Source organism: Grammomys surdaster, unplaced genomic scaffold, assembly GCF_004785775.1.
Source record: "Grammomys surdaster isolate TR1022 unplaced genomic scaffold, NIH_TR_1.0 262, whole genome shotgun sequence".
Classification (NCBI taxonomy): domain Eukaryota; kingdom Metazoa; phylum Chordata; class Mammalia; order Rodentia; family Muridae; genus Grammomys; species Grammomys surdaster.
Window position 1 is genome coordinate 4505575 of NW_021604703.1, and position 20202 is coordinate 4525776.

The 20202-nt window shown below is 42.9% G+C and overlaps 1 protein-coding gene across 2 annotated transcripts in view; it reads left to right on the forward strand.

Annotated features, from left to right (window-relative positions):
• The first annotated feature begins 4026 nt into the window (after window positions 1-4026).
• Window positions 4027-20202, forward strand: part of Sec24a (SEC24 homolog A, COPII coat complex component) — a 65440-nt gene continuing 49264 nt past the window's right edge. Inside the window, exons 1-2 of one of the 2 annotated variants that reach the window (XM_028775991.1) lie at window positions 4027-4780; window positions 15582-16046. In XM_028775991.1, the coding sequence (XP_028631824.1) occupies window positions 4684-4780; window positions 15582-16046 (562 nt within the window). In that variant the 5' untranslated portion in view covers window positions 4027-4683. The remainder of the gene's footprint in view (window positions 4781-15581; window positions 16047-20202) is intronic. The other variant, XM_028775992.1, reaches the window with a different exon arrangement.

The following is a 20202-nucleotide window of genomic DNA, read 5'->3' on the forward strand; positions in this document are numbered from 1 at the left end:
TACATACACATATACATATATATACATATATATATAATGTTGTAAGGTTTCATGTGGTTAGCAGGGATAAAGAGATAGCAAAGTCTGAAGTTTTAACAGGGATTAACAAATACACATCTCTGTTCGACACAACGTACTGTAGGTCCTGTCATCTTTGCTCCCCAGTAAAAACAGCCCTAGTCATTCTCCTCTATGGCTGGTCTTTGCTACTTTGTGGGTTTTTCTTTTTGGTTTTTTTTTTTGGTTTTTTTTTTTTTTGTTTTGTTTTTTTTCGAGACAGGGTTTCTCTGTATAGCCCTGGCTGTCCTGGAACTCACTCTGTCACTCTGTAGACCAGGCTGGCCTCGAACTCAGAAATCCACCTGCCTCTGCCTCCCAAGTGCTGGGATTAAAGGCATGCGCCACCACTTCCCGGTGTGGGTTTTTCTTTTTCCCATCCATTATCTGCTCCCCCACCCCCCCACTTCACCCTCTACCACTGGACAGGAGAGAAAAAAGGATGCGGGGGTAGAGATCCGTGAATTTACTTTCTTTTTGTTTCTTCTTTGAGCACTACTAACAAACTGCAAACAACCCCCACGAACAACCACTAACTACACCTATCAGGGTTCTAGCATTTATATAACCTCTAAAAAGTTCCCAGAATTCCAAACGAAACACAATCCCAGAAACTATCTGCAGGAGTCAAAATCAAGCTTGTGCTCGAGCATGCTTGAGCACGAGGCAAATCAATCAGTTTCTGCAAAGCAGCCCCAGACTCCATGCTTGAGATTAAAACTAAAGCATGTTTCTGTGTTTTTAAAGAAAACAAAATTCCAGAAACTCTTTTTTTTTAAGATTTATTTATTTTATTTATGAGTACAGTGTAGCTGTCTTCAGACACACCAGAAGAGGGCATCAAATCTCATTATGGGTGGTTGTGAGCCGCCATGTGGTTGCGTGGGATTTGAACTCAGGACCTCTGGAAGAGCAGTCAGTGCTCTTAACCACTGAGCCATCTCTCCAGCCCCCAGAAACTCTTGCTATACCCCTCCTAACAGTTTTTCTCATAGCAGCTAGAATTTTTTTCAATAAGTCATCTTAGGTTAGTGGTTCTCAACCTGAGGGGTTGTCTAACAACCCCCTCCACAGGGGTCACCTAAGACCATCGGGAAAACAGACATTTACATTACGACTCATCACGGTAGCAAAATTATAGTTATGAAATAGCAGCGAGCATGAGTTTATGGTTGGGGTCATCACAACATAAGGAACTGTATTGAAGGGTTTCAGCATTAGGAAGTAGGCTGAGAATCACTGCCTTAGCTGGCTGTGAAGGAAGAGGCAGCAAAGCTGGCTTAGAGGGTGTGGGCAGAGCTTCTGATTTTATGCAGCAGGAGATAAGAAAAACCTCTGAGAAGAATTTTAAGTTGATTGAGCAGGCAGGAGTAATGGTAATATGTTTTGGAGAGCCAGAAGTGTCTGCACCTGGGAACTTATAGTACAGACTAGGGAGAGAGAATCCAGGAGACACATTCCAGTAGTTCTTGTGCAGGGTGCTGCAAGCTCAACACACTGGGTAATGAGAACAGGCATATCACAAGGGAACCCCCATGAGCAGGAAAGTGCCCTGGCTTGCCGAGGACCTGGCACCTGGGACCTGCTTCACAACAGCTGACATCACATACAAGCAGGTGTCCTGGTCCAGGCAAATGAGGGTAAGGGACCTGGTCCTAAATTGGAGCAGCAGGTAAGTTTCAAAGAAAATGTCTACAACTGAAATTGTTGTTTGAACCACATGCAGAACGAATTTTTGTTGTTGTTCAAGACAAGGTCTCTCTACATACCCCTAGCTGTTCCTATGTAGACCAGGCTGACCTCAAACTCATAAAGAGATCTACCTGCTTCTCACTCCCAAGTGCAGGAGTACCATGCCTGGCCTCTCCTTAGCATCTTAAAATTGACTAATTGGAAAGATTAAAAAAACATTCAGAAACTTAAACATAGTTTGGGTGTTAACAGAGAAATTTAAGAGTGGAGCAAAATTGTTTACTTATTAGTAAACGATCTATAGCTATTTAACTGATTTAACCAATCAGGTTATTTACTTTTTAAAATCTGAGCACAGAGATATTGCTTAAATGGAACAAAGTTCAAAGAAAGATTGATTTAACCAAATCAAGCCACTGTGCCAAGGTCAACAAACCAAGATAATTCCAAAGGAGTTGAATATAGAGAAGATTAAACCAAGGTAAGTTGGAAACCATGCTTTAAGCATTTACCTCTCTCAAGAGAGATCATTTGTTTTTTCTGACTTCATAAAGCTTCAGCAGTTTCTGAGTTCTATTTTCTCTTTAAAGTAAGACTTACATTCTTGTTCTGTGTTATGTTGTTACTGCTTTGTTTTACTGTTTTTAGATATGTGTTTTGAGGTGTTATCATAGATGTTCTTAGGTAGAGTTTGATTAAAAGTATCATCTTCAACTGGGAATAGTGGCATGTGCCTTTAATCCCAGCACTCAGGAGGCAGAGAGGCAGGTGGATCTCTGTGAGTTCGAGGTCAACCTGGTCTACAAGGCACTACCATGAGCTACACTGAGAAACTGTAAAAACAAAACAAAACAAGACAAACAAACAAAAAAATATCATCTTCATCCTAAAGAAGCCTATCTGGATCTTGTAATAAGGGGTGGGGGAGTGGTGAGACGGCTCAGCAGTGAAGAGCACTGACTATGCTCCTACAGAGGACCAGGGTTCCTTTCCCACCACCCATATCAGAGCGGTCACAACTGTCAACTCCAATGCCAGGGAGTGCAGTGCCCTCTTCTGGTCTCTGTGGGCACTGCATACACATGGTGCAAATACCTCTGTGTAGGTACCCCGTACATACAGAAAACAAACTTTAAAACAATCTTTTTTTTTTAATTGTTGAATTTCACTCAGAGAAAATATATTTTAGCATGGTTTTGAGGTAAATATTAATAAAATCAAGGGTAGGATAAATTTGTATATGTAGTTACTGCTTGCTTCTTGGGTCTGACAGTAGTTTTAGATTGTGCTCTTTTCCTGTAATACTTCCAGCAGGCATTAGGTATTAAATGAATTAGGTAAGATGTACTTTCCCCTGAGGTTGTGAAACTCATGGTATAATACATTTCAATCAGTAGCACACATCTGTGAAGGACTTTGTCATCTGCTTGGAGCAGGAAAAACCAAAGTAGAATGAAGATCACTGCTGATGTCACCAAGTATGTTGTGTAACCAACCAGTTTCTACTTCTCTTTGACCTTAAATGTCAGAAAGTCTGGGGGTAAAAATAAAAGCAATCCACAAACTACTTGCCCAGGAAGGAAGTTTGAATTATCCACCTTAATGTAAACTCCCAGAGGAGGAATTAAAAACTGCCTTAATTTTTTGAACTCAGGACTTCTTACTACAAGGTTAGGCAAACTCTTCACCAGTAGCCTACTTCCCTAACCCCCCTTTTGAAAAACTGAGTCCTGGTAAATTGCCCAGGCTGATCTTGAATTCAAGATCTTCCTGCTTCACTTTCCAGTATCCAGAACCACAGGAGTACAATCCTACGTCTGGTTTAAAACTGCCGTTTTAAATATGTTATTTAGTTCGGAGCCTCAGTATTAACTAAATATTGTTGTTAGAAGTTGCATAGCTCAGTGGTAAAATGAGGGCTTCCCTAGGACACTGGACTCCATTGTTATCCCTGGGAGAAGGAGGAATGCCGATCCATGAGTGGTGAATGTACTTCGGGCTGACTATGCTATGAACAAGCTAATGTCAAAATTTATCTTAATCCTCCAGTTGAAAAAAAAAGGCTTCCTCCTTAACGTCATCACACATTTTAACTTTGACCCAGGATCTTGACTCCAGCCTTGGCTGACCTGACTAGGCCGTTTTCGAACTTACAACAACACTTCTGCCTCGACCTCCCGATCGCTACCATGTCCCGCCCATGACACTTGGACATACACACGTATTTTGGCATCTCTTTGTAAAACTCCCTTGCACGCTACACCTGGCATAGCATCGGCTGAGCCACCAGCGGTAGGCGATGACATCAGTCGTTTCAGGTAATCCTCCAAGAATTCCCGGAAGAGGAGCCGGGTCTCTCCTATCCCACCCAGTCGACTCTAAAAGTCCGCACCACCCTCAGATCCCCGGGCTGCCAGGAAGGTGACGTTCTCCACGCCGGGGATTTTCGTAGTGGTGACACAGGCTACTTCCGGCGGGCGGCGGGAGTCAGTGACGTGGCAGGAGAGTCCGTGCACGGTCCTCCGGGCCTGGACACGGGACTGTCAGGTGGCCTCGGGGCAGCTCCCCCGGGACAGAGAGCACGGCCGCAGCCTCCAGCCGGAACCGGAAGTGCCACGTGTCCCCACTGTGCCTGCGCGGCCGGCGGCTCCGCCCAGGGCCTCCCTCCTCTCCGGGTTCGGCTGCCGCCTCCGAGCCCGGCGTTCGCAGCCCCGCCGACCTGACTCCCGAGCCTCTCCGCGCCCAGGCCGGGTCGTGGTTGCCGGCGGGCTGAAGAGACCGAGACGCCATGCCTCGACTTTGACGCGCCACCCCCGCGTGTTCCGCTTCTCCGGCCTTCAGCTCCCTTCCCCTCGGCTTTCCTGTTGGAGCCCTTAGGCTCGGCGCTGCGGTCGACCCCGACGGCTCCGTCCTACCCCGAGATCCCCGGGCGCCATGGCTCAGCCCAGGATCCCGGCTGCCCGCAGCGCCGCAGCCGGCCTTCAGGCCCAGAACGGAGCCGCCTCAGCCTCGGGGTCTCCCTACACCAACGGTGAGTGCCGCACGGGGGCGGGGAGGGCGCCACGGCTCGGGCCGGTCCCAGCTAGGTCTGCCGTGGGGAGTGGCGGATGACGGCCTGGCCCCGGGAGCCCTGGTGGACGTGCACCTGCAGACCAGCGCTGGTGGGACTGTTTCATATGTATTTATAGGTTCAACCTGCAAACAGTAAGCACCTGCAGTATGCCGCGTGTGAGATGAACAAGAGGTGAAAAGGAATCCTAGTTGAAATCAGTTCCCAGAACTGCCTTATGGAGGTCATAGTGTCTGGGTGTCATCACGCTCTGCGCCACTTCAGTCCTGTGTCCTGGAGGGCAGGGTTCATCTCGGGTCTGCAGGCTTGAAGTGCAAGAGGGTGGCGGGTCGTACTTATTAATGTGAGTTTGCAGAGATGAATGAATGGCTCCTCCTTTGGCAGACCCCTTTAGGACTTACTCATCTCTCCAGGGATCTTTCTTCAAGGATTTTCCTATGACCGTCCCTGGGCCTCCTGTTTAGTTTTTCAGTTGTGGAAGAACCAAATAGATGGGTAGCTAGGGCTTCATTTCTAGGGGCCCCCTCTTCATTTAGAACGTAAGTTAGTCACAACTCTCTGAACCCCAGGAGAGTGTACATCTGGCACTATAATTTATCATTTGGCGGGAGAATATCTTATAATTGGATACCTCTTCTAGGATTCCTGAAGCTTTCCTACAGCGTGATTCGCTAAGCTTATTTTAATTGATATAATAAAGACTCTTTTTCTGCCTACTTACAAATTAGCCTACAAATCTTTGCTTTATGGGAAGAAGACAGGGATAATAATACTAAAGTACTTATTGTGCTCATTTGAAGTTGGAGAAAATAGCCAGTGACTAAAATTGCTGGTTACAATGCATTTCGAGAAGACTACTGTTTTCTTTACAAAGAGGGTTCTTTGTAAGACTTAAAAATGTCTGTGGGTAGGCAGCTCTGTGGGCAGGGCAAGAGAAGCTAAGAGTCACTGACAGGTTGCTAACTTGAATTGTTTCTTAAGTCTATAGTAACAGATTATGTAAACTACATTTTCTTTGGTGACACTGACATTTGCACAGAAGATGCAGTCATTCACTTTAAGGTGAAAACAACTAAATATGTTTCCTTTATGGGTTTTTCTTAAGAATTGCACTTAAATGACAAATTCTGTAAATGTGCCAGTAAGCTTACATGCAACTAGAGCTGTCAGGATTTGGAAATGTTGCAGGAATTGAATCAGTATGTTAGGTCAAAGTCACTGTCTCGCTCTTATCTCCAGTTGGCCTAAAACTTGTGGCAATCCTCAAGACTTGTGTCTCAGCTGCTTTAGTGCTTGGATTACAGAGCTGGAATTTCCATATTCCATGTACTTAGTTAATTTGGGCAAAGCCAAACATGCACCTGTTGCACATCTATGTTCTGACCTTGGGCATAAGAGAGCACTTGTGTGTGGGTTGTTTAGAGCCATTTGGGAATTCCAATATGGAGCGGGTAATTGTGGTTCAGGGTGGTAGCAGCTGGAGAACAATCTGTCCAATAGAAATAAGGAGTAGAGGTAAGACTGTAAGAATAAACAGCTTTAGCTATATCACTTTGCCTTTTTTCATTTATTTTTTTGCTCTTGGTTGTTAGGGTTATTTATTATACATATACATATATATATATTTTTACTTTTGAGGTTATCATGTAATTGCATAAATTGTGCCTTCCTCCTCAGTCTTTTATAATAACCTTCTTTATTTATCTTTGTTTTATTGAAGCAGGGTTTCTCTCTGTAACAGCCCTGGCTATCCCTGAACTCATTCTGTAGACCAAGCTGGCCTGGAACTCAGAGATTCAACTGCCTCTGTCTTCCAAATGCTGGGATTAAAAGTGTGTGCCACCACTGCTTGGCTATAATAACCTTTTTTTTTTTTAAAGGTTTTATTTATTTTATGTATGAGTACAGTGTGGCTGTCTTCAGAAGAGGGCATCGGATCCCATTACAGATGGTTATGAGCCACCATGTGGTTGCTGGAAATTGAACTCAGGACCTCAGGAAGAAGAGTCAGTGCTCTTAACCACTGAGCCATCTCTCCAGCCCATATAATAACCATTTTTAAAAGTTTTGTTGTTGTTGTTTTTTGAGTTAATGTCTTACTTTATGGCCCTGTCTGGTCTGGAACTTCCTATGTAGACCAGGCGAGCCCGAACTCAGAGATTGACCTGCCTCTGCTTTCCAAGTGCTGGTATTAGAGACTTGTGCCATCAGAAGTTCATCTCAATTTCTTATAATACCTTTTCTTGTGGGTGTGTGTGCGTGTGAGACAGGCTCTCACTATGTAGCGTTCATGGCTGGCCTGGAACTCACTATGTAGGCCAAGCTGGCCTCAAGTGCTCAGAGATTTGCCTGCCTCTGTCTCTGAGTACTGGGATTAAAGGCGTGCCCAGCCTATAGTGCCCATTTTTGAAGTTTGCTTTTAGTGAAAGTGTTGTTGGTCAATGGCTGATCTCCCTTGTAAGTGGTTGTTTATTCATTCTTTAATTCTGAGAATAGGGTTGTGGTACTGAATGTAGGCTCGGGAGGTGAAACAGAACAATTACATGCTGCAATCTATGCTTGCTAAACTCATGCAAGTTGGTAATTGCTGCTTATACATTGTATTTGGGTTTTGTTCTGTTTGAAACAGGCTTTCTCTGTAGCCTTAGCTGTCCCCTGGAACTGGCTTTGTAGACCAGGCTAGCCTTGAACTGAGAGCAAGCCTGGTAGTTACATTTGAAAATTCTTAAGATGTTGGTTTAATGTAGAAGTTAACATGTTACAGCACAGTTACATCTTAAGATATTATTTAGACTTAATCAAAACTCAGCAAGAATGGCTATTTTCATTTTCCGTAAGTTGCTTTTTTTTTTACTGAATTCCTGATACTAAACCATATTGCTCTGTGATAGGTTATTATGTTGTATTACAACCTGGATTATCTAGAAAGGTTTTTTACTAATGATTTGTGTGTACATATTTTCATTGCAAAAAAATTGATAGTGAGGCTCCAAGACAACTATCTCATCCTGAGTGCCATGGTCAGGGTAAAGGAGGTAAGGGCTCCATCATTGTGTACATCCTTTGCTGGCCGTTTGAACCAACTTGCCAAGGCAGTTAGGGCCTGAAGCTTTATTAACATGATTTCTTTGTAATATTTATATAATAGTTACCTTTTACATACAGAACTAAAGCTGAGAGAGATAGTTTCCTTTCCCTTTCCTGAGAGACTCCATGTTTATGAAATCATGTCTGATGTCTCTCAGCATGAGGCTGGAGTTATAGGCAGTTGTGAGCCACCTGATATGGGTGCTTGCCACTGAATTTGGGTCATCTGGAAGAGCAGCAAGTTTTCTTAATGACTGAGCCATTGCTCCAGCCACTTATATAGGAAGTCTTTAGTCATGAAACAGGCTGTAAATAAAGAAGTCTAGTCTCTCCCACTGGTTATGGTGGCTAAGCTCCATTTATTGTTTTCAGAATGGGCAGTAACTGTGCTCCCAAAATCATCACTGTGTCCCTCTATAAGCACTTATCACATTGTAGGCCAGGTGTAACAATCGGTGTAAAGCACCTCTTTAGCATGTACAAGACTTTAGGTTCGGTGCCCTGCACTGCAGAAGCCACAAGAATGTAACACTGTTGCATGTAGTAACCATTGTTTCTGTCTCTGCTGATAGAGGGAGGGCTCTGGAGAGACATAATAACAGGAACTAGGCTCACTGTTCTGTTACAGTGCTCTGAGGCACTAGCCAGTGGCTCTGTGAATATCATCTAATTACTTACCTACTGTTTTCCTTGATCCCAGGACCCAGATCCTTGGACTAGTGTGAGAATCAAGGATCAGGGCCTTTATAAACATAACTACAACGAATAGTTGCTGACAATTTTTTGACTGCTTCTTGCTTCATTTCCCTGTTTTTCTCCCCATCTGAGTTTTAAGTAAGGGGTAACATTAATTAATTTATTTATTTTCTTTCTTTCTTCCTTTCTGTTCCTATTCCAGCATGGACTTTCCTGTTCTCTTTTGTCATTAGTGTCTGTCAGTCTCATAGTCCTCTTTCCTCTGTGTGTGCATGCATCTAACAAGTGCTTATGCTTGTGAGGCAAACACTCCACCACTGAGCTAAATCTTGAACTGTTCGTAAATGTGTTATAGATCCCAAAGTTGCTCCTACCTTAACTTTGAATCAGACTTTGCTTTCCTCCTTTGTTATCATTTTGTTTATGGTACTGAGGAGCAAACCCAAGCTTGACATGCTAGGCAAAACACTTCATTGCTGAGCTACAGCCTCAGCCCACCCCACCCCTGTGTGTGTGTGTGTGTGTGTGTGTGTGTGTGTGTGTGTGTGTGTGTGCGCTATCAGAGGCCAGAAGAGGGTATGTAATCCCCTGGAGCTGGAGTTACATGGAGTTGTGCGCCACATGATGTGGGTGCTAGGAGCCAGTCATCTGAAAGAGCAGTAGGTGCTCTTACATCTGCAGCCCTTTTTTGTTTGGTTTCTGAGACTGGATCTCATGTAGCCCAGACTGACCTCAAACCAGCTATGTAACAAAGATTTCTATAAATCTCCGATCCTCGGGCCTCCACCTTACAGTGCAGAGATTGTAGGTATAGCTGGCACAGCTTTCTTTCCTTTGTTTTCTTGGACAAATTCTTCAAGTGAAGCATGTATTTTGATTACCATTGTGAGATGAGGTACTAAGTTAGATCCCCTGGGGCTGAATCTACAGACCGTTGTGAACTGCAGAGTGGGTGTAGGGAACTGAACCCAAATTCTCTGTTAAGAATAGCCAGTGCTTTTAACCACTTGGCCACCTCTCCCGCCTCCCAAATTAATTTTAAATTAGTCATTCTTTTAGGTTCATATGTGATTGTTGGCTAGTATAAACTGCCTGCTAAATAGTGGTTCAGTAGATAATGTATTAGTGAATGAGCGGCTTGATAAGAAAGTCCTCAGTCTTTATCCTACTTAGAATTTTAAGGAAAACTATTTGGGATATATCTGCTTCCTTTACGTTTTGTTTATTTATTATGTGATACTGAGAATTAAACTCAGGGCCTCATGTGTATTGGCCAATCATTCAGTCTACCAGTGAGCAACGTCCTCACTGCTTTCTGTAGTTTTTAATTTTGATACAAAATTTCAGTGAGTTGTTCAGGCTGGCCTTGAGCTCATTTTGTAGCCTGGGTAAGCTTTGAACATGTGATTCTTCTATCTCGGCCTCCCAAGTTACAGGCCTGAACTTCCAGGACCAGCCTTTTCTCCTGCATGGACTTTAATATGAAAGAGGCAGTTAGTTCAGTGTGTTAACTGTTTAGTAGGCTTACAAAGGAAACTTATGTCATAATTTTTATATTGATTTTGTAATACTATCAGAAGTATTCTCTTAATTTTATGTTTGATTTAATGGAGAATAATAACATCAATTATTTTAAAAAGTTACCTATATCAGTGAGGTTTTGTTTGTTTTGGCGTTGTTAGCGATTGAGCACATGGTCTCACATAACTAATAAACTTGCTGTAGTGGAGCTAGCACAGCCAGGCTTTCCTTTCACCATTTTAAAACTTTATTTTGAGACAGGGTCTTGCTAAGTTGCCAAAGCTGCCTGGATATCTGTGTGTATCTATATATATGTATACCCCTCCTCTGATTTTCTCTCAGAACAGAATCTTACTGTGTAGCCATGATTGGCCTGTATCACTCTGTATAGAATAGGCCTTCCTTGGACTTGAATCCTCTTGCCTCTCCCATCAGGGTGTCAGAGTCACAGATAAATGCTATTACGTTTAGTTCATATCAGTGATTTCTAAAGTCCATGACAAAATCTGTGTGAACTGGGCTGGAGAGATGGCTCAGTGATTAAGAACACTGTCTGCTCTTCCAGAGGTCTTGAGATTAGTTCCCATATGGTGGCTCACAACCATCTGTAATGGGATCCGATGTCCTCTTCTAGTATCTGAAGACAATGTACTCACAGACATAAAATAAATAAATAAATCTTTTTTAAAAAAATCTTTTTATTTATTTTATGTATATGAGTATACCATTGCTTTCCTCATATACACCAGAAGAGGGCACCAGTCCCTATTACAGATGGTTGTGAGCCACCATGTGGTTGCTGGGAATTGAACCTCAAGACCTCTGGAAGAGCAGTCAGTGCTCTTAACCACTGAGGCATCTCTCCAACCCTAAATAACTCTTAAAAAAAAAATCTGGGTGAACTGTCAGTACACAAGGCATATACTCTTTCAGGTGCTAGGACTCTGTTGAGCGAGTTATTTATTTATTTTTGGTCAATTGGGAGAAGTGAAGTAGTGTCTCCCACTGTAGCTCAGGCAAGCCTCCAACTCACAACAGTCCTCTGGTATCTATCTGCCTCTGAAGTACCAGGATTACAACTGTGAGTTACCTAGCCTGGCTTCTATTGAATCTTATAGACTAGACATTTACTAAGGTTAGACCTGGAGTCTAAATCTGTACCCTTGTTGCATGTTCATCTTTGATTAGGAAGCTGCTGTTGGTGTGAGTGTGAAACACCTTTCTGTACTGAATTGACCCTCTTTCACTTTACTTCTTTGTCTAATTTGCCCTCTGTGGTGGTTTAAGTGAAAATGTTCCCCATAGGCTCATAGAGAGTGGCACTATTAGGAGAGTGGCCTTGTTGGAGGAAGTGTGTTAACAGGGGTGGACTTTGAGGTTTCAGATATTCAAGCTAGGCCCAGCAGGCCTCTCTCTTCTTGCTACCTGTGGATCCAGATGTAGAATTCTTGCCGCCTTCTCTGTTGCCATGTCTGCCTGTGCTGTCTCCATGCTTCTCACCATGATAATAGGCTAAACTTTGCCGGGCGGTAGTGTTGCACGCCTTTAATCCCAGCACTTGGGAGGCAGAGGTAGGCAGATTTCTGAGTTTGAGGCCAGCCTGGTCTACAGAGTGAGTGCCAGGACAGCCAGGACTACACAGAGAAACCCTGTCTCGAAAAACAAAAAAAAAGAAAAAAGAAAAAAAAGAAAAAATAAATAAATAAATAAATAAATAAATAAATAAATAAATAAATAAAAAGATAATAGACTAAACCTCTGAACCTGTAAGCCAGGTTATAAGAGTGTGGTGGTTTGAATATACTTGGCCCACGGGAAGTGGCACTTTTAGGAGGTGTGACCTTATTGGAGGAGGTGTGTCACTGTTGTTATCATGGTAAGAAGCATGGTGACACACATGGCACTGGAATAGTGTCTGAGAGCTACATCCTGATCTTCAGGCCACAGGAATCGAGAAAACTGGGCTGGCATGGGCTTTTGAAACCTCAAAGCCCATCCCCAGTGACATACTTCCTCCAACAAGGCCACACCTACTCTAACAAGGCCACACCTCCTAATCCTTCTAAAATAATGTCACTCCCTAATTCCAAGTGTTCAAATATATGAGCATATGGGGACATTCTTTGTTTGTTTGTTTTTTGTTTTTTCTTTTTCTCCTTTCTCTCTTTCTTTCTCTCTTTCTTTCTTTCTTTCTTTTTCTTTTTTCTTTTCTTTCTTTTTTTTTTTTTCTTTCGAGTCAGGTTTTCTCTGTATAGCCCTGACTGTCCTTGTAGACAAGACTGGCCTCAAACTCAGAAATCCGTCTGCCTCTGCCTTCCAAATGCTGGGATTAAAGGCATGCGCCACCACTGCCCAACCATATGGGGACATTCTTATTTAAACCACCACATTCCACTCCCTGGCTCTGAAGCCAGAACCCTGTGGCCAAAGCTGCCCAGTTCAGCTGCTTGATGGTGCTGGGACTCGGCCCCTCTTCAGTTATGTCTGTTCCCGTTTTCAGTTGTCGATGATCTCCTTCACTGCTTAAGCTTTTCTTTAAATCCACAAATTATTTAAATCTATAAATTCACAAATTGGAAGCCTTGCTGAGGGGTGGGGTGGGAGCTTCCCCTGAGGTCACCACTCCCCTTAGTCTATCCAGCCTCAGGCTTTTCTTTAAACTTTTTATCTCCTTAAACTTTGAACTTAGCTCCATTACACTTCCAGTGCTCCTTTTCTCCTCACACTTGACAATTTGTGTTTCTTCTTGCCTCACTTGCTACTTTTCACTGTATAGATCAGGCAGATGTATAGGAAAAGGACAAAAAGCAGCCACATTCTTTGTCAGACTATCACAAGAATGGTCTCTGGGATTAAACGCATCAGTCTTCTGAGTACTATTTGCTACTAATCTTCCTCTCTGAAATTTCTTGAACTGGGCCCCCACAGTCCTTCATGCTCCTAGTCGGATGACCCATTAAGCACTACTAAATGTATCCAACTGCTTTCTAGTTTAAATCCGAAAGTCTTTCAGATTCCTCCAACAAACAGCACGGTAGTATTGCTGCTATAGCAATACCCCAGTCTCTGGTACCAACCTCTGTCTTAGTCATTGTTCTATTGTTCTGAAGAGACACCATGACCAAGGAAGCGTTTAATTGGTGACTTGGCTACAGTTTTAGATGCTTAGTCTGTTATAATGTGAGGAAGCACGGCAGTACCACAGATGTAAGTAACACTGCTCTGAACATCTGTGTAAAGTGACTGAAGTACGAGGGGATTGAAAGACCGGGTGGTAGCTGTGAAATGTAGACAGAAGGGATGGTAGCTGCGTGAGTTCGTATTGCCACAGGTATGACGCTGACTTGTTACTGCACCTCTTTTTTGTTTTAACCATCCTGGTTGGCCTAAAGGGTTTACTGTTTTAGTTTTTATTTCCCATTCGCCAGTGACTATTATGTTGAATAAATGTCTGATTTTAGATTTATTTATTTATATGTATGTATGTATGTATGTATGTATGTATTTGTGAGTCTGTGTATGTGTGTGTGTGGTGCAGGTGCAAGTGCCTTTGCCTGTGTGGGGCCAGAAGAAGGCCTAAGATTCCTCAAAGCTAGAGTCCTGGTGTTTGTGGGACAGCTGGCTTGTTCTATGAGTGCTGAAGCAGAGTCTTCATGATTGCATGTCAAGTTTTCTTACCTACTGAGCCATCTATGCAGCCCCAAATTAATATCTTTACAAGTGATTTTTAACATGTATGGTTTTTTCAAGACAGGATTCTTCTATTTAATAGCCCTGGCTAGGGGCTGGAGAGATGGCTCAGTGGTTAAGAGCACCGACTGCTCTTTCAGAGGACCTGAGTTCAGTTCCCAGTAACCACATGGTGGCTCACAACCATCTGTAATGGGATCCGATGCCCTCTTCTGGTGTGTCTGAAGACAACAACAGTGTACATAACATAAATAAATATTAAAAAAAAAAAAAAGACTAAGAGCCCTGGCTGACCCAGAACTCACTTTGTAGACTAGGCTGACCTCAATTTCACAGAGATCCACCTGCCTCTGCCTCCCAAGTGAGGGATTAAAGCAGTGGTTCTCAACCTTCCTAATACCTTCCTCATGTTGTGGCCACCCTCAACAAAATGATTCTCATTGCTACTTCATAACTATTCTGCTACTGTTATGAGTAATAATGTAAATACCTGTCTTCCTATGGACTTATTCGATCCATGTGAAAGGGTCCTTTGACCTTCAAAGGGGTCGTAACCCAGTAGTTGAGAACTGCCAGATTAAAGGCTTGTGCCACCATGCCAGGCTCATGTGTGTTTTATTTTTCTCAATTTGTTTTTTACAGATTTATTTATTTAATGTATATGAGTGCTCTATCTGCATGTTTACTTGCATGCCCAAAGAGGGTATCAGATCACATTATCTCAATATGACTTTTTAAGATTCTTCTGCTTTGTTTGTTTGCTTGCTTGCTTGCTTGTTTCAAGACATGGTTTCTTTGTGTAGCCCTGGCTGTCCTGGAACTAGCTCTATAGACCAAGCTGGCCTTAAACCCACAGAGATCCTCCTTCCTGCCTCTGCCTCCTGAGTGCTAGGATTAAAGGCATGCACCACCGCTGCTCAGCCTTTCTGCTTATTTTTTAATTGAGTTGTCTCTATTTTTGCATATAACAATATTTGAAGGAGAAATTTAGTAAGATATCTTTAATATCCGTTTATTTATGTGTATGGGCATTTTGCCTGCATTATGCCATATGTGTGGTGCCCTCAGAGTCCAGAAGAAGCCATTGGACCCTCTGAGACTGAGTTATAGATAGTTTTGAGCCATTATGTGGGTGCTAGAAATTGAACCCCGGTCCTCCTGAAAAGCAGCCATTGCTCTTAACCATCTCTTTAGTCCCTGAATGTAATAATATTTAATATTTTTGGTGTATGTGTTTATGTGTGTGTCTGTTGTTTTGAGACAGGTTCTCATTGTTGTAGCTCTTGGCTGACCTGGAACTCCCCATATTAATCAAGCTAGCCTTGAACTTCCAGGGATCCACCTGCCTCTGCCTCTCAGATGCTGGAATTAAAAGCATATACTACCAGTCCTTCAGTCCTAGCTGTCCTAGGACCTGCTTTGTAGACCAGACTGACCTCAAACTCACAGGGATTTGCCTGCCTCTGCCTCCTGAGTGCTGGGATTAAAGATGTGTGCCTGCATGCCTGGCCTCCTTATTTTGATTTTTTTTTGATATACAGTCTCACTGTACCTAGGCTATCTTGGAATTTACAATCCTCCTGCATTAGTCTTCTGAATGCTATTATACCTGTTCCCTGCTCCTGGGTATTGAACCCAATATCTTTTGTATGATATTGAGGTGAACACTCTTAGCTGTGTGTGTGTGTGTGTGTGTGTGTGTGTGTGTGTGTGTGTGTGTGTGTTATATTTGTTTGCAAGGCTAATTTTTATCCTGTCTCTTCTGAAGGTCCTGTCCAAAATACACTGATGTCTTCACAAGTGTCATCGAGCCAAGGATATGATTCCCAACTTCCAGGATCCTACCCTCGTCCAATGCCAGCAAAGACTTTGAATCCATTCTCTGCACAGTCGAACTATGGTGGTTCTCAGGGACCTGGGCAGACTCTTACTAGTCCACTTGTGACTTCCAGTCCACTACCACCTTCACTTCATAGTGGTCCTGTTCCCCGAATGCCACTATCTACTTCTCAGAACCCAGCTGCTGCACCAATGCCTTCTGGTAGCTTTCTTCCTGGAACCAACCCACCCCCACCTTTGAGTTGGCAATATAACTATCCGTCCACAGGACCACAGACTAATCATTTTCCCCATGTAGCTCAACCAACTATACCAGAGAATACAAATTTAACAACAGATCATCAGTATGTTTCTTCTGGAGACCCTGCACTTCAAACCAGCTTCAAAAAGCCAGGTACTCATGGAGGGATGTTTGAAATGTAGAAGTGGCCGGGCAGTGGTGGCGCACGCCTTTAATCCCAGCATTTGGGAGGCAGAGGCAGGCAGATTTTTGAGTTTAAGGCCAGCCTGGTCTACAGAGTGAGTTCCAGGACAGCCAGGGCTACACAGAGAAACCCTGTCTCAAAAAACAAAAAAAAGAAAGAAAGGAAGAAAGAAAGAAAGAAAGAAAGAAAGAAAGAAAGAAAGAAAGAAAGGAATGTAGAAGTGGAAAACTTGCTTCTTTAGGTTTGGACTCAATATTTACAGCCTTAAAGAAAACAAAAAAATTTTTTTTTTAAATCAATTAGTCTTTTAATAAGTTTCTTCTCACACATTTAACTTAATAGACTGCTTACATTCCTGAACTCTCCTGCTGCTTTTGCTTTGTAGGTATTTTGTTTTTCTTTCTTTGTAAGGAGATAAGATCTTGTTAGTTGTCTATGATAAATTGCAACTCCTGGACTCAAACAATCCTCCTGCCTCAGCATCCCAAACATCTGGTTCTCCAAGCTACTTTTCTTTCAGTCCCTAAGATTTCTAGGAACTTACATTTTTGTGCAGTTACTTTCATAGGACTGAAAGATGACAGATGTGGTGGCACATGCCTTCTTAAACCCCAGTACTTGGGGTATACACACATGCTAAATGGGTTTGGTGGTGTCGTAGAAAATCACTAATTAATGAAAGTTACTCCTAGTTATTAATGGCAATTAATTTCAAATGATTGCCGTGCCATGACATAGTCACAGTGAGAACAATAGGACTTGGTGTCTAACAGTTATTCTCAGATTAGTTTGTCTCTTTTGTTTCTTTCTGTCTTTTCTGCGGGGAGACGAGTTGTTCTGTAGTTTGGGTCATTCTTGCCCTTGAGTTTACTTAACAGCTAAAGATGACCTTGAACTGAGCACCTTCCTTTCCCTCCGCAATGTAGTGATTACAGGCACGCACTACCAAACCCAGGGAGAGGGGAGTGTACTAAGTTGCAGATAGGTGTTCTGTAAGCACTAGGCCCTTCAGTCAGTCTCTAGAACTGCCCACCCTGCGCCCATAAAGATCGCCTTTAGCAGCTAACAAGCTACATGCTTGATGGAAAATATCTGTCTATACTTAAGGGAATGTGAATAAAAGATGATAGCTATTGATACTAGCTCTTCATTTAGAGTTGTTACTGGGTCATTTTCTCAGAGTATGTGCTAAGAATAAACCTGAAAACCTCAGGTTGAGGAGGTGGCTTAGTGGGCAGACATGCTGATCCAAGCTTGATGATCTGAGTTTATTTGCTAGAACAGCCAGCTGCAGAAAAGGTAACTTCAGAAAGTTGTCTCTGACCGCCATGCAGGTGTGGCATGTGGCCCTGTGCCCCATCAGATCATACATACACGTGCACAATAATAAGTAAAGTGTTCTGGGCATGGTGGCACATGACTGTAACCGTAGCACATGGGAAACAGGGCAGGAGGACCAAGGCTTGCCAGGGCTACACAGTGATTAGGAGTGCATATTGCTCTTGCAGAGGTCCTGGGGTCAGTTCCCAGCACTCAGATGGGGCTACTCTGCAGGATCTGATGTCCTCTTTTGGACTCCACAAGCATAACACTCAAGTGTCAAACATACATTAAAAAAAAAAAAAAAAAAAAACCTTTAAACAAAACCCCACAAAAACCAAAAAGAACACATTAGTCAGGGCCCATGTGATACCAGTTTTCTACCAAACTATGACATACATTTGTTATTTACTCATCACTGCAGAACAGAGTTGGATGTGATGGGACTTGTCTATAAGTCCTCTTTGGGGGAAGCTGAGGCAGAAAGATGAATTTCAGACTAGACTGGGCTCTGTAAGCGAGAGGTCTTGTCTTAAAGAAGAAAAGTTCCATAGCAGTTTCTTCACAGCTGAGAAGTGCGAAGCTTGAATAATTTGCTCAGTGCACACAAACATACTTTGAGAAAGCATACTCTGTAGAAACTACCTGAGGGACTGGGGAGATGGCTGACTGCTGCGACTGCTTGCCCTGCAGTCCTGAGGACAGGCATGTAGATTTAGCACTCATGCAACAAGCCAAGCCATCTGGGACGCCTGTAACTACACCTCTGTGAGACCCAGCGCCCTTTTCAGGCATTGAACACTTGTACAAACGTGCACATGCACAAACACAAGTAATAATAAAAATAAATCTAAAAGAAAATGAAAAACGATTTCATTTACTTTCTCAGTTGCTCAAAAGGCTTAGGCAGGAAGATAAGTAGAGGATTTGGGGGGGCAAGGGTCATCCTAGGAAATATCTCAGAGAACAGTCAATCACAGCACTCAGGAGGCAAAGGCAGGTGGATCTCTGTAAGTTGAAGATTAGCTTGATCTATATATTGAGTTCCAGGCCAGCTAGGACTACAAAGTGAGATCCTGTTTCAGAAATAAATATATAAATGTAAGTACAGCCTTGGTGATAAGGTTACATGATCAATAACCTAAAATTTCCTTGGCCTAACGGAAGCTCTAGGGTAGAACTTTGACTCCAGCATAGATGTGGTTAGAAAAACATAAAAAAGTCCTTAAACTTTGAACATTCCCATGTTAAAGAAGGTGTTGGAAATGTAGGTGTGGTAGCATAAGCCTGTACCCCAGCACTTGGTAGGCTGAAGCAGGAGAATCATACATAGTTCAAGGGCAGCCTGCTAAGACTGTATCTCTAAACAGAGAAAAAGAGAATGTGGGCAGGCTATGAAACTATGAATATGAAACTAAAATTAATTATGGTTCCCAGACAATCTCAGTTTTCATTTTTGTGTTCTCAACTTGTACTTGAGAGCCTGAAACTAAAAACTCTACTATCAAGGTGGGTGTGGCAATTCATACTTGTAATACTGGTAACTTGGAGATAAGCCAGGAGATTGCCAGGCATTTAAAGCCAACCTAGGGTACAGAATGAGGTCCCGTCTCAAACACATGTACACGCATGTGCACATGTGCACTGAAGAGATGGCTCAGTGGGTTAAGAAGAACTGTCTGTATACCAATGCTAGTAACTTAAGTTCTATTCCCAGTAATATACACAGCGAACTCCTTTAATACCAGAGGCAGGCAAATCTCTTCGAGTTTGAAGCTAGCTTTGCCTACACAGTGAGCTTCAGCCCAGAGTTACCCAGTGAGACCCTATCTCTAAATACAAACACACAAATTAAAAAAAGAAAGAAACAAAGAAGGGAAGAAAGGGGACACAGGTTATCAAGACTGTTGCCAAGCACCTTCACCTACTGGGCCATCTCACTGGCCTGTGTTTTCAGAGAACAAAACACACTGAACTAGAGTGATTGCTCGGTGGTTAGGGTGCTACTGCTTCCACCCAGAGAACTGAGTTCGGTTTCTAGCACTCTTATTAGAAGCTTCACACCACTGGGAACTCTCACTCCAGAAGATCTAGTGCCTTCTTTTGAACTCTGGGCATATACACATACTTGTCTCTCTCTCTCTCTCTCTCTCTCTCTCTCTCTCTCTCTCTCTCTCTCTCTCTCTCTCACACACACACACACACACACACACACACACACACACACACCCCTAAGTAAAAAATAAACGTAATAGAAAACATACACAAGAAAGCCTATATTTAAGTTACACCTGTTTCTAGCCCTCACATTCTATGTTCTGTTTTTTTTCTACCTTGTTCACCCTCACTTTAGTTAGCTTTAGGGATCTGAAAAGCCCAAGTGCAGAACTCTGACGCTTGATATTATAAATAGGCTCTGGAATCAATCCTCAGCAGTGAAGAAACAGGGATTACTCAGTCTTTGTTATGACCTGGTTGGTGGTGCACACTTTTAATCCCAGTACTTTGGGGGCAGAGGCAGGTGCATCTCTCTAGGGCTACATAGAGAAACTTGTTTTGAAAACTGTTTTTAAAATCTCTTTTATGAAATATAACATTTTTAATTCAGAAATGTTCTAAAAGATATGAAAAACAACTGTAAGCTAACTTGTGGGTTTTTTGTTTCTTTTGTTTTCGAGACAGGATTTCCTGCGTAACCCAGACAGTTCTGGAACGCACTCTGTAGACCAGGCTGGCCTTGAACTGATGGAGATTCACCTGCCTCTGTCTCTCAGGTGCTGGGATTAAAGATTTAAACCACCCCAC